Raw genomic sequence first — 12,917 nt, 5'->3', positions numbered from 1 at the left:
CATAGCTAGCATATTGGGAAAACAATTATCTATTGTACTTGGATTACTACCCAGATATGCACCATGGTCAAGCGATGGAGATATGAATGTCTACATTATCATACTCCAAAATATTTCGAGAGCCTATTCAGATACCTACTATAATATGTTCAACCCCAAGGTACCACAAGAGTATCTAATTCGCCTTGGACGTTGAAAAATGAAGCTGTGGAGCATTGCCTTTACTATGGTGTGTTGGAGTGGCTCGATCAGCCGGGAACTACGTTATTGGGAGCTCGCTATGGTGCCTACGTTAGAGCGTCATTGAATAAATAAGTAGAAAAGAAATTAAGTTAACAAAGTAGCCAACTAACCAGTGACATCCTACTAAACCTGTCAAACCTGCTCCATCTTCAAACATACGGCGCCCACTGTTCCTCGCACCAGTTCCAAAGCTTCTCCCCGTACCCCAAACCACCTTCCTCCTTAGAGTCACCCGCCTTGATCAGATCCTGTCGTCCTGTGGCTGTGTTTGGCCGAATCCGTCCCCAGGGGATGATGTAGGCCCCGCTGGTCTCCAGCGTCACCTCGGGCGATAAACCCGCAAATAGTTCCGTATAAGCCCCAAAGATAGGTTCGGAGAGCATGACACGGTTCATGATAAACATAACGGCCGCGGGAGTCCCGTCAAAGGACGCCGTCTTCAGATAGCCTGGGTTCAAGCACACACTTACAATCCCGTCCTTTTTGTACCGCCGCGCAAATTCGCGGCTGATGAACCAGGTTCCTGCCTTAGACGCCCCGTAGTTCTGCATCGGCTTGTCGGTCCCTTTGTCGATGACCTTCCAGTCGATCCCGTTGGGCGGCGACCCAGCCTCCGCCAGCCCACTTGACGTCCAGATCACGCGTGTTTGGCCTTCTGGAGAGGCGGCGGCGGCGGCGCGTAGTTGCGGCAGGAGCATTTGGGTGAAAAGTAGCGTCGCGATGCAGTGGAAGCCGATGAAGGGCTCAAAGTCCTGCGCGGTGCGTTGGCCGGGGCTCACGGCGTTGGCCCCCGTGCCGGCGTTGTTCCACAGCACATCCAGTTTAGACTCCTGCTCCGCAAATTTGGCGGCCGCGGCTTTGATAATTTCCAGGTCGTTCAGATCCAAGTGTAGAAACTTCAGTTGGCCGCTGGTCGAGGTCTTTGGGGACTTGCTCGTGATGCTTTTGATGGCGGCTTCCACTTTGTCCTGTGGGTGGTGATTGAGAAAAAGAGTTAGAAGGCAGTCCTTGACGATATGATAGAGAGAACTGAGCTTACCTTGGAACGCGACGCTATGTAGATTGTAGCGCCGGCAGCATAGAGGATCTTAGACAGCTCCAGACCGATTCCGGCATTTCCGCCTGTCACGATATACACCTTGCCCTGCAGTGAGCCTGCAGGAACGTGAGCCTCCGTGAAAGTGGGCTTGGGAGGGTAGATTTGGGTCAAAGTAGCCCGTAAGCCGGAAAAAGGCGACATGGCTGAGTTCAATACACACTGTCTGTGGTGGTGGAGGTGAGTCTCTGTAATGACCGATGCTCGTGTCGATGTGGACGAAAGGGTTGGAGAAGGCCAATAAAGTAGGGGCGGGGTGATAGCTCCCCAAGGTGGAAATCAGGCCCGAGCTCCAGCCGGATTTGTAAAAAAGGACCTAAGATTTCTAAGCGCAGATTTATGTGATATGTTTTCTTTGTTGCGTAGACCCCTGCTACCTGCTGGGGGCGATGTGGTAAGACGCAGGGGTTCGATTGGATTCCAGTACAGATACGGGATGACCGAGAAACCAACCCACGGCTTCGAGAAACTGATCTCGAAATAACTATTGATTGCCACTTTCATATGGAGCCATGGGTAGATAGCGTCCAAAATTAAAATCATCGAGTGGGTGGGTTTGCTACCTACTTCTTTCTTCATGTTTGTCGTATTAATATTTGAAGGAACGTCGAGGCGTAAGCCATATTCCAGATTCGTCAAAGCGCCCGCTGCACGCTGCACGGTAAGCACCTTGCAGCTCGGTACTGCGTGATTACCTGTTGTCATCAAGAAGCTGAGGTTAGCACCACTACTCTGATAAGAAAAATACGGACCGCCAAGTGCGAGCATGAGCTGATAGAGGCCAGACACCAGGGTTGAATGGAGGCTCAGAATAGACTTTCCACATGGCACCATCCTGCCAGCTGGAACGACAGGCAGTGCTAGATAAGCAAGAACACACATTGTGTTGTTTCTTAGATCGTCTCTAATTCAGATTCCATTGATTGTGTGGAGCTACCAGCAATTAGGATATCATCGATGGAGTTCTTCAACCACTCGACTCGACCGGCGTATCTCTATGCCATGGGCGAGCGAGGACCAAATGCCAGCTCGCTCATTGCTACTGTATCCCTGGCCCTCCTCCTGGGCTATATAGTTTGGATCGGAATTTACCGACTCTACTTCAGCCCTATCGCCAAATTCCCTGGTCCCAAGCTGGCCGCCCTGACCGGACTCTACGAGGCGTACTACGACCTGGTCCCCAAGGGGGGTGGACAGTTCCCCTTCGAGATCAAGCGCATGCACGAGAAGTATGGACCGATTGTGCGCATCAACCCGGAGGAGCTGCACATTGACGACCCAGACTTCTACGACACTCTCTACCCGACCAGCAAGCCCTACGACAAAATGCAACGGCTGGAAAATCGCTTCGGGATCCCTGGGGCGACCTTCAGCACGGCGCACCATAAGGTGCATAAGATCCGCCGTGCCGCGATCAGCCCCTTCTTCGCCAAAGCCAAGGTGCGCGAGCAGACGGGTGACATCCAGGCGCTGATGAACACCATCTCCCGCCGGCTGACAACCGAGTATGCAGGCACCGGACGTGTGCTGAACCTGCATGACGTCTGGCGCTGTTTCGCAGCCGACAACATCATGGACCTGATGTTTGGCTCCCCGCTGAATCTCCATCTCGAGCCAGATTTCCGCGCTCCTTTCACCGGGGCCATCACGCGAGTGACTAACTGGTCGCACGTCACTCGCTACCTGCCAATCCTGGGTGCAGCCACCGACACGCTGCCGCCTTGGTTGGCCAAGCGTCTGTTTCCTCCATTCGAGCCCATCATCGCGTATCGCGAGGCGAGTAACCTCCTCTTTCGTGGCATGGGCTGATCTTAACCTTGGTACGAATCAACAGGAAATGTCGCGCCAAACGGCCTCCATCCTGGCCAGCCATCACGCCCACGCGGGCGCCGACAAGCCTCGATTAGGGCAAACGGGTCACGCGACGGTGTTCCACGAGATGCTGGCCTCCAACCTGCCACCAGAAGAGCTGGCCCACAAGCGCATGCAGCACGAATCCGAATCCCTGATCGGGGCAGGCCTTGAGACGACTGCCTGGACTTTGACTCTAGGGAGCTTCTACACGCTCAATGATCCCCAGATCCACGCCCGCCTACGGACCGAGTTGCAGACCGCGATCCCTGATGCCGAGCAGATCCCTTCGTGGGCGACATTAGAAACTTTACCTTATCTAACGGCAGTCGTCCGAGAAAGTACGCTTACCTTGCGTTTTGAATTCTTCTATGAGCCCTACGCAAAGAAGGAAGAAGAAAAAGACACTAACACATACCCACGAAAACAGCCCTAAGAATGAGCATGGGCGTGATCGAACGCCTCGTCCGTATCAACCGAAACCCTTCCCAGCCTTGGATTTACAATAACACCCAAATCCCGGTTGACGTCCCGGTCAGTATGGACCAGTACCACATGTTGATGAACGAGCGCGTCTTTCCCGACCCGACCACTTTCCGGCCTGAGCGCTGGCTCGATGATCCTCGCGGGCCTGACGGGATCCATCCACTCACCCACTACCTGACGGTGTTCGGGCGTGGCACCCGGATGTGTTTGGGTCTGAATTTGGCGTATTCCGAGCTGTACATCGGCTTCGCGACGCTGGTCCGGCGCCATCATCTAAAATTGGTGGAGACGACTGTCCGCGACGTGGCATTTTACGCTGAGAATACCATCCTGTCGCCATGGCCTGGGACGAAAGGGGTGCGGGTTCTGGTGGAGAGTTATTCGGACTAAAGCCCGGACTTAAACTGATATAAAGCAATTGTGCTCGAGTAGCCCCGGGGGAATACTCTTGTCGAGATTAGGGATGGTGGATTTTCATGAAAGTTAACTCAGCTTTTGAAAGCCGTTTCGAAATTTTATACGGAGTACAATAGGCCAATCAAATGGTAGTTACTCCCAGAGCCAATCAAATCTCTTAACCAATTTCTGACTTAGATAGGTCACTCTACTGAGCGTTTTTCCTCGGCCAGGTGAGGCTTTCCTTTCTGAGATGCCGCCGCTTTTATAAATGCACTCAGACTCAAGACTCAGACTCAGGAAGCTTATCAGATTATTCACGTGACTGCTCAGAGGCGCTTAGTGAGTATGATGTGTCAAGTATAGTGGACCACATTCTTACTAGTGCGCTTGGAGATGCGATTTCAGGGCTGCAAACTGGGGACTAATAGGAAACGCACGTGAGAAAAGCCTCGACCCTCAAGAACGTTGAATAACGGTCTTTCACCAGGCACTCTTTTCTGAGGATTCACTTTTGAACAGCACTTCACCACCTACATTACACACACCATCATAGCTCTATCCAAGAGATTAAACACTGTTATAATTACGACAGGCCAAAATAGCCCCAAATAGTAAGCCCACCTAATAGACGACCGTACGTAGACCTGTGTTTTTTTCGAATTCTCTTGGCTATTATGTATTGAGCAGCGTTGAATTGATGAAAGTAATCAGTAAAAGAAAAGACTATCAATATGCGCAGCAACTAATCAGCGTTAAGAAAAAAAAGGTAAAGGGAATTGCTACGGCGCAACACGCATGACCGCGGTGTCTACATTACAGTAATTTCGCTGGCGGTCAGCAAGTCTCTCTCGAGGCCGGGTGAACTATATCCCAAGAGGCTGCAAATTGTCTTTCTACTCCACGTCGAAGGTCTCCCGGGCCCACCAAGCCAATCAGGGGTCACCAAGGATTTTAGTCATGCAAGCTATCGTTGCTACACACATTCCGGTCACGCCTAGACAAATAGATTGAGCCACTGTCAGGAAGATCAACTCCTTATCCGCTTATCAGATGGGGCCCTAAGCTCTCAGGAACAGTGTGGTCTCAGGAACAACGTGGTCCCCAAACACTGTTGCCTCAGGCATACATGCCACGGAAATACTCCACTGGGTGCATATAGGTGGTCGCACCCATACGTGCGATGACCTGATTCCTCACTGGAGCGGCTGAAGCACGCTCGGTTCTTGCAGCTCCTGGGTATGAAGAAAACTGCCTAATCATAACTATTTGATGGCCTTCATTTTATGGTTGCCCTAGGCATGAGTGAAACTTCCTGTTTGGGACGCGAATAGCCTCATGGCGATGAGGTTTTTCTACTCGTTCTGCGGACAGGTATCAGCGTGTAGGGTGTTTAGTCTCACCACCTCTACCCTATAGCTTTCTGATAGATGGTAGCTTCAATCTATTGCGTTCCTCTTCTTCTCTTCACACCATTTTTTAGCGTATTCTGAAGGAAAACTTGAGAAACATTCTTTACAAGTGACTGGCTAAAATGATTTCAATTCATCCTATATCAGCTGCGACAGTAGTAATAGCCTATTCTATGTCTTGCCGATCGTATCTTTCGGGGCTATCCTTACTGATCCACTGCCGTTTTCGTTTGACACAATTTGTACGCGGCTCTTCGATTGAGTGTGCATTATGGAAATAATGTCGTAGATAAGATATATCTGCATACTCTCTGTCCTCGCAGCAAGGGTGCGGACAAAGAATCTCAGTCGAAGATTGTAATAAATCTAGGTGATTGTCAATATGACTAAGAAGAGTCGCTTTACTTAGCCACTATTGGAATCTTTCGTCGGCCTTTTTATTCGTATTAGCCAAACAGAAGGGGTAAAAGCTAGGCGCAATAAGGGGATATCTAAATCGCAGAATACTATATCGTGGTATAAGATCACTTAAATAGGAAGAATAGTGCTAGACCCAAGCTTCCTTATCCTAAATAATCTTAGCATAAAGATAGCAGAACTGAACAAATTAACGTTTGACACTGCGATAGGCACGCTTATTATTTTTATAGCATTGCTAGTAGGGTGCGCTATCTAGAGATTTTCTTTTATACTGTAGGATATACTTTGCTCTTCCCTATAATAGAATCCTAGTCTTATTGTTAGCTTCACTCTTAAAGCCGGATCAAAGAACTCACTCAGAAATAGATTTAGAACACTATAGGCAACGACCCTCCCTAGGCGACATTCTAGGGTAGTAAATTGTTCGTTCTGTGGAGTTACAAAGTGTGATCATATCCTATAGACAATGTCGTCCGATCTCGCTATCCAAAGCCTTCTTCTAAAAAAGGTACTCTTTAAGGCGGGCACGCTCTGGTAGATACTTCTTATAGATATCAAAGAGTAGAGTGATATTACGCTCGTAGAAGTTATTTCTAGAGACATACTTATCGTAGGATATATTCCACTATCTTTTAATAAAGGCTAACTTCCATACTCGTAACCGTTTTGCCTTTCGATTATAGAGTTAAGATCTTTCGCGCTTAAGATCTTTATGAACTTCTAGCCTACCGGTAATCTTAAAAGTTAAGGTAGAGATTTCTTCCTTAATTGTAATAATATCGTCTTCCTCTTTAAATCGTGCGATAGCGGCTATATTTATCCTTTAGGGGACGTTCACGTCTCGATGGTGTGCCATACTCTATTCCATATTTCGGCACTTATAGTTAGGCTCTAGATCATAGTATGTTACTTGAATATCCAAAGCTTTAAGGGAGGACTAGTATTTAAGGTAGGTGTTATAATTCTGATGATCGAGCGCCTACCCACGTGTCGCTTCAGATGCCTTAGCTAATATAAGATTAGTATAAGGAACTGTTTACCTATAGAAGCACTTACGGTCAATATTGTTAGCCACACCCCCTCAAATCCTATATACCCGCAACTTATTTCAGAAGCTAGCCCTTTAAGCCAAGCTCGTGAAGTTATGATGTAGCGAGCCGAAAGTAAGCCCTTTACTATTATAAGATCCCTCTGGAGTAACCATCCTATAAAATAGAATATTCTTTGTATCTTCATTCCAATAAAGAGTCTATGACTCTCTTCCTTTAGGTGGCCTCGTAGCGAGAACTTCCTCTGCGGTATCAAAGCCTTTAAAGGCACTATCGGCTACGCTATAGACAATAACCTAGAAGACAAAACTTATACTAAGAACAGAATGCTTGTTAAACTAATTTCTGGGTCTTTATACTTTTATTAGGATAGAACTTAATAGGCAAGGGTTATTTGTGAGACTTACGAGGTTGCATCGTCGCGATACCGAAATCCTTTCAAGAATTCAGGGTCAATCGTCACCCAACGTTTCACGCCGCCACCGCTCCATTTTATTTAGAATATAATATGCTTAAGAATATATATTAGCTCGATAAAATTCCACAGTAGACCGAAAAACGAACCCAATAGTATAGATATTCATTGCTATTGCGATAAGCATTTAATTCGACGATAGCACCTGCCCTAGCTCCTAAACCTACAAAGAGTGAAATAGAGCTCCCAGTCTATATCCTTGCCCTTTCGTGCTTATAGTCATAACTATCTTCCACGAAAAGGTGACTTTACAAGATATTTATATCTCTTACAGTTACCATAAATCGCTCCCTTGGCTTTATAGGCATCCCGTACTTAGGTGTTAAGTCATTTCTAATATACTAGAGAGATATCATTAGTTAACCGTAAGATAAGACTATTAATTAATTATAATCTCTTATATTTAGGACATCTTGCTTAACCGCGACAGGGAGCGATTGTCCCGTCTCTCGCTCCCACCTTAACGTAAAACTGATCAAGTTATGACAGGCTATCTTCTGGGAGGGCACCTTCTTTCTTGTCGCAACATAATCCTCGGCAAATAGTTTTAGAAGTTGCGGTGTGGGATTAGGTTCGTTCTCGGAGAAATTGGCATCCTTGGCTTCATTGCGGGATAATCTCCATCTACTATATATTAGTGACTTTGTCTAAGACGAAAAGAAGGGGAAAGAGAGAAACATTACTCACAATGCCCAGTTCAAAGCTGCATTATCGTATTCTCATGCGTAGCAGGCGTAAGGTTCCGGTGGCAGATAATATTCTCTTCTTGTTCCCGCTCCTGTTGGTACTCGCGAGTGAACCCACGTGATGCGGCACGTGCAATACGCTCCTCGAGGGTTTTCTGGATAGCTTCATCAGTAAACATATTTTTGTATGCTTGGACAAAGCGAAGAAAGCGCCCTTGGACCGGAATCTATCCTTTTCTGAGAGTGGGTGGGCTTCGCTCACCCAAGGGGTTCGCTCACCCTAGGGTGAGACTTCTCACCCCATTCTCACCCCGTTCTCACCCCTCCAGTCCAGTCTCCAGGCAACTCACCCATATCACCCACGCTCACCCTAGGGTGGCGCGCATTGCTGTTTTAGAAGCACAGGGCTCTTTGAGAATTGGCCATGCAGAATATATGGCTTAAGTCGGCTGAGCGGACGGGAAGCCCTGCTCTCCACACCCTATGGTCATATGTACTTAAATGTCATTTATAGCAAATTAGATTGCAGCTCAACTGAACATGACGCCTGAATTGACAAGCAGACGGTCTTCTGAACGAAGTCTGTTGGATTTAGTATCGTAGTTGCCCTAATCATTACACCACAAGTTCAAAGTGGGCAAACTAGGAGGGGCTAACGCGTGCTAAAATAATAACGGGAAAGATATTATTGATATTAGAATTTAAACCAGAACTAGTAACATTTCGAGATAGAGATAGCTATAAAATAGAGATAAGGGCCTTTTGTTTCCAGGGTATTTAGGGGTAGAATGACCAGAGTTAAAGATTCAAAAAATTAACGAATGCGATATTAGCTAGACAAAGAAATGGCTAAGAGTGATTGTCGCCCACTTCTCACTCACTTCATACCCCTGGTCGTGCGACGCTAAAGCGGCACTTCCCCATTTCTCATCCTACTGGTTGCAATTATAAATGAATACGTGCTAATATTATACTTTTCAGACACATATCAAGTACATACGACCATAGGGTGTGGAGAACAGGGCTTCCCGTCCGCTCAGCCGTACTTAAGCCACACGCCGGCAGGTTAGTAGTTGGGTGGGTGACCACCAGCGAATCCCTGCTGTTGTATGTTTTTGTCTTTTTTGAATATAAGTTTTCTATCCTTAGATATAGAACTTGGTAATAAACGGGGTTCCTCATCATGAGTGGCAAGGAGAAGAGGGTGACCGGTAGATAGTATGAATTCATGGAAGACTACCTTGAGGATAGAGCTCCTTTGCTTCTCTTGTTTAATTTTATTTCTTCTTGCGCGTTTCGTCGAGAATTTCTTTTTCATTTAATGGACATTGAGACTAGAACACAAATTTTGATATGTCATAATGACTTACCTTCATCAACCCAGAAAATACATTTGTGTTTCATAAATTCTAAAGCAGATCAACCTCAAACCACTTCAAGCAGCCGAACGCAGTCTAATATAATACAAGTCCGTCAGCATATCTATATCGTTGCATATAAAATGACCTGCCCATTATCAGAAGTAACACCAGACAAAGTCTAAGAAAGTAATCTAGGGATATCGCATGATGGCCACTATGCTTCCTTCTTATCGCCACGTGACTGACGTCATGCCATAAAGTTGCCGTTAACCCCGGGGAAGAGCCACCAAGATATTTCTTCGCAGCCTATTTTCCTTCGAACTATATTACCCCTGAATCCCCAAGTGCTGTCAACCACTCAATCTTTACCAAAAGGAATTCCATCATCCACCAAAATGGCCTCTCAAGCACTACGCACCCGTGCATTAAACCTCCGCCTCCGGAGCTTGCAACCCGCTCGTCTTAGCTCAAGTTCCAGCTTCGCAGCGCTCGGCGCTCGACCTCTGCACGTTTCCTCCACCCTCGCTAAGAGAAATCCTCTTAGCACACGCTCAATTATCGAGCCTACTCTCAGCCTGCAAAACAGAGCCTACTCCTTCCTCCACCCGTCCGGGAAACCAACCTCGGACCTCCTAGTCGAAGAACTCCAAGATCTCTACGAGGCTGCAACGGATGAATTCGAAATCGCGACTGATAGCACGGACAACGCGACGATCTACGCTGCTTCGGACAGGGAATCTGCGCGGGATGCGTTGAATCAGTTCATTGCTGTTTACCATCTTTATACCGCGAAGGCTGGGGAGAAGATGGATGGTGTTGGTGTTGGAGGAAGTGCGACGGAGGGGAGTCCGGTTGTTGAGACGAATCAGAATCCCACTGCTGTGTCGGATGATATTAGAGATGAGATTAGGAGGAGGGTTGGACAGAGGGTTAGGGAGTTGAGGAGCGCAGTTGTTAATTTGGAGGAGAGGGCTAGGGCTGAGTAAGTCTCTTTGGACGCATGTTGGGTACGAAGGGAGATGGAATAGATATTTATCTAGGATTGTGTTGAGTATGTGAGGTTTAGAAAGTGTACAACATTCGTGTATGGTTTAGTCTTTTCCATACAAGAGAACATCCGATCTATCGAAGCATTTATAACAGCAAGTCGAAAAGAATCAAACATCTTCATGGATATCAAGTCCGGTATTCGGTAAACCGTAAACAAAGCCGCGTCCCATGAAACAGCGTAGCAATGTCAAACATCGATTATATTCGCGATAGCGGGTCTGGAGAAGATGGAGTCCAGTCCCGCACATAGTTTGAATTTTAAAAGTCATCGCAAGTCAACGCCAAACTCATCCAGGTTTATTGATAAGGGGAATGCCATCATACACTCGGCCGCAAGCGCCGTTTCCTCGGTAGTTGGTAGATCGTAAGGGCATGGCAATCATACAGCAGAGCATTGAAGGTTGGAGGGCCGTTAGACCACGGCGAAGGGAGTGAGAGTAAAGTGGTCGGGGCTGGGGGATGGAAGGGTGGAAGATGGTTCCTTGTGTGTTGTCCGTTGGTGGCGTTTCAATTGATCTGAAGGTGATGGGTCAGTATAAGAATGATTTTTCCAGTGGCGGGTTCGAACGTACCAGGGCGAGTGAAGCTCTTGGCACAACCAGGGTAAGGGCATTTATGCCTGCGCTCGCCATGGGTCAGCCGGTGGCTTGACATATTGGATGACTGCGATAGAATGAGTGATAGTCGATAGCAGACATGTGGGTGAAACGTACATCTCCAGTTTGGAAATTGCATCCAGGATAGGTGCACTTAAATGGCTTCTCGCCGGAATGGGTTCGCGAGTGCGTTTCTGAAATCATTAGCCTGGCCCCCAAAGAACAACGAATAATAAGAGGAGAAGACATACTCAGTTCACTACTATCTGTGAATGTTTTCGCACAGATCTTGCACCTATAGGGCTTGTCACCACGATGACTGCGCTCATGGCGATCCAAGGTTGCCTGTCGAGCAAATGACTTGCCACACACGGAGCACCTGAAGTTTTTGTCTAAAACAGGGTTAGCCAGGTCATCGGCCAAAAAAGCACAAAATGAGACTCACAGTTGCTGTGGGTGAGGAAATGGCCCTGGAGTTTTGACTTTTGAGAAAATGGCTCATCTGGGCGATGGCACCCTTCCCAGCAGCAATAGTATCCGTTGCCTCTAGCTCCATCAACAGTATTCATATGGCTAGCGACCAAATGATCTTGCAAAGCGCCAGCGTCTGCAAAAGTTGCGCCACAGGCAGCTTCCAACCCGTGTATTGAGATTACCCATTTGCAAATATGCAAGTCGCTATCTTCAGCGGAGAAGTCGGGGGTCGTTAAGACCGACGATACACCACCGTCCAGCGGGGGTGGAGTCTCTCCGGGACTCGAAAGGAAATGCGAGCTCACGCTAGATCGTGACTGGCGAGAGTAAGGTGAATAGGGATGGGAGTGGAGGTGGTGATGGCCTCTGCATCGGTGATGATTGCGGTGCGGCCCTCGAGGGATATGAAGGTTCAGGTCGTTAGGGTTCTTGAAGTCGCCATGGACATGGTGATGTTCGGGGTGAGCGCAATGTAAAGGGTTCATTGTAGGTTCAAGTTTAGTTTTCTCGAGATGAGTCGCGGGTTGTTGCTCGGGTACTTGGGGATTCTCGCAGATGGAGTAGTCCGAACACATCCCCATCATATGGAAGACCTCTGCTGGGTTAACGTCCGTTTGGATAGGGTAGTGCTGGGTCGGAAACAGCCCCTGAAGATCCTTTTGGAAGTCATGACATTCGAGGTGATTGGAGACATTACCATCACAGTGGTTGGCATGAGCCTGGTACGAGTGTAGGAAGTCATGATGGTAGCACGGGTCAAGAGGCCTGGGCACAGTATGCTCTGGGAATTTGCCCGGTTCGCCAACATGGTCATTCATGGTGGTAGAAGGTAACAAAGTCGATGTGTCCAGGGGAAAAGGAGTATTTAGACCGAACAAGGAGTCGAAGCCGCAATCTGGCTCAGCAGTGGCATCACAACAGTGATCCTCAAAGCAGACAGGGTCTGTGCTTTCACAGTTTTGCTCATCGCAGTGGGTGTCATCGCAGTGAGGCACGGAACAGACGCTCGAAGCGTCACACTCCACGAAGCCGCCGCATATTGACCCACAGTCTAGCGCGCAATCATCTACCTGGCAATCGTCCACATCACAGCAGGCCTCGTCGACCTCACACCCTAGCGAGTTGTGATGGTTATGGTCCGAGCAGGGCCATTGGGGTCGGGGAGCCCCCGAGGAATCCGTAGGGCCCTTGCCATCAATATGGAAATCCTCCCAATGGCACTCGAGGCAGAAAGCATCTGCCTGGTTTTGGGCAGTCATATTGCGCGCGGACCAGGTCGAGTGAGGGCAAAAGAAAGGTGAAACGGGATCGAGACCCGAGGT

The 12,917-nt window shown here is 48.0% G+C and overlaps 7 protein-coding genes across 7 annotated transcripts; 3 read left to right on the top strand and 4 right to left on the bottom strand.

The window, feature by feature from the left end:
• Nucleotides 1–392: 392 nt before the first annotated feature.
• Nucleotides 393–1,483, bottom strand: N7443_009820 (uncharacterized protein; the record flags this gene model as incomplete). The annotated part of the gene is made up of 2 exons (XM_056889876.1): nt 393–1,211; nt 1,283–1,483. 2 exons carry the CDS (start codon nt 1,481–1,483, stop codon nt 393–395), a joined length of 1,020 nt encoding a protein of 339 aa, XP_056736367.1.
• An 813-nt stretch (nt 1,484–2,296) lies between these two features.
• N7443_009819 (uncharacterized protein) lies at nt 2,297–3,148 on the top strand (the record flags this gene model as incomplete). Its single annotated transcript, XM_056889875.1, has 1 exon — nt 2,297–3,148. The coding sequence occupies one exon, from the start codon at nt 2,297–2,299 to the stop codon at nt 3,146–3,148; it is 852 nt and encodes a 283-aa protein (XP_056736366.1).
• A 28-nt stretch (nt 3,149–3,176) lies between these two features.
• On the top strand, nt 3,177–4,066 carry N7443_009818 (cytochrome P450; the record flags this gene model as incomplete). Its single annotated transcript, XM_056889874.1, has 2 exons — nt 3,177–3,531; nt 3,621–4,066. The coding sequence occupies 2 exons, from the start codon at nt 3,177–3,179 to the stop codon at nt 4,064–4,066; spliced, it is 801 nt and encodes a 266-aa protein (XP_056736365.1).
• Nucleotides 4,067–6,589: 2,523 nt separating this feature from the next.
• On the bottom strand, nt 6,590–7,140 carry N7443_009817 (Stomatin-like protein 2; the record flags this gene model as incomplete). Its single annotated transcript, XM_056889873.1, has 3 exons — nt 6,590–6,725; nt 6,815–6,912; nt 6,961–7,140. The coding sequence occupies 3 exons, from the start codon at nt 7,138–7,140 to the stop codon at nt 6,590–6,592; spliced, it is 414 nt and encodes a 137-aa protein (XP_056736364.1).
• Nucleotides 7,141–7,153: 13 nt separating this feature from the next.
• Nucleotides 7,154–8,108, bottom strand: N7443_009816 (uncharacterized protein; the record flags this gene model as incomplete). The annotated part of the gene is made up of 4 exons (XM_056889872.1): nt 7,154–7,235; nt 7,361–7,438; nt 7,888–8,055; nt 8,083–8,108. 4 exons carry the CDS (start codon nt 8,106–8,108, stop codon nt 7,154–7,156), a joined length of 354 nt encoding a protein of 117 aa, XP_056736363.1.
• Nucleotides 8,109–9,870: 1,762 nt separating this feature from the next.
• N7443_009815 (uncharacterized protein) lies at nt 9,871–10,461 on the top strand (the record flags this gene model as incomplete). The annotated part of the gene is made up of 1 exon (XM_056889871.1): nt 9,871–10,461. One exon carries the CDS (start codon nt 9,871–9,873, stop codon nt 10,459–10,461), a length of 591 nt encoding a protein of 196 aa, XP_056736362.1.
• A 476-nt stretch (nt 10,462–10,937) lies between these two features.
• N7443_009814 (uncharacterized protein) lies at nt 10,938–12,854 on the bottom strand (the record flags this gene model as incomplete). Its single annotated transcript, XM_056889870.1, has 5 exons — nt 10,938–11,041; nt 11,098–11,188; nt 11,239–11,315; nt 11,373–11,513; nt 11,567–12,854. 5 exons carry the CDS (start codon nt 12,852–12,854, stop codon nt 10,938–10,940), a joined length of 1,701 nt encoding a protein of 566 aa, XP_056736361.1.
• Between the last annotated feature and the right edge of the window lie 63 nt (nt 12,855–12,917).

Source organism: Penicillium atrosanguineum, assembly GCF_028827265.1.
Source record: "Penicillium atrosanguineum strain IBT 20685 chromosome Unknown utg000008l_segment0_segment0, whole genome shotgun sequence".
Lineage (NCBI taxonomy): Eukaryota > Fungi > Ascomycota > Eurotiomycetes > Eurotiales > Aspergillaceae > Penicillium > Penicillium atrosanguineum.
Note: the sequence above shows the minus strand (reverse complement) of the source record. Positions and strands in the feature narration are given on the sequence as shown.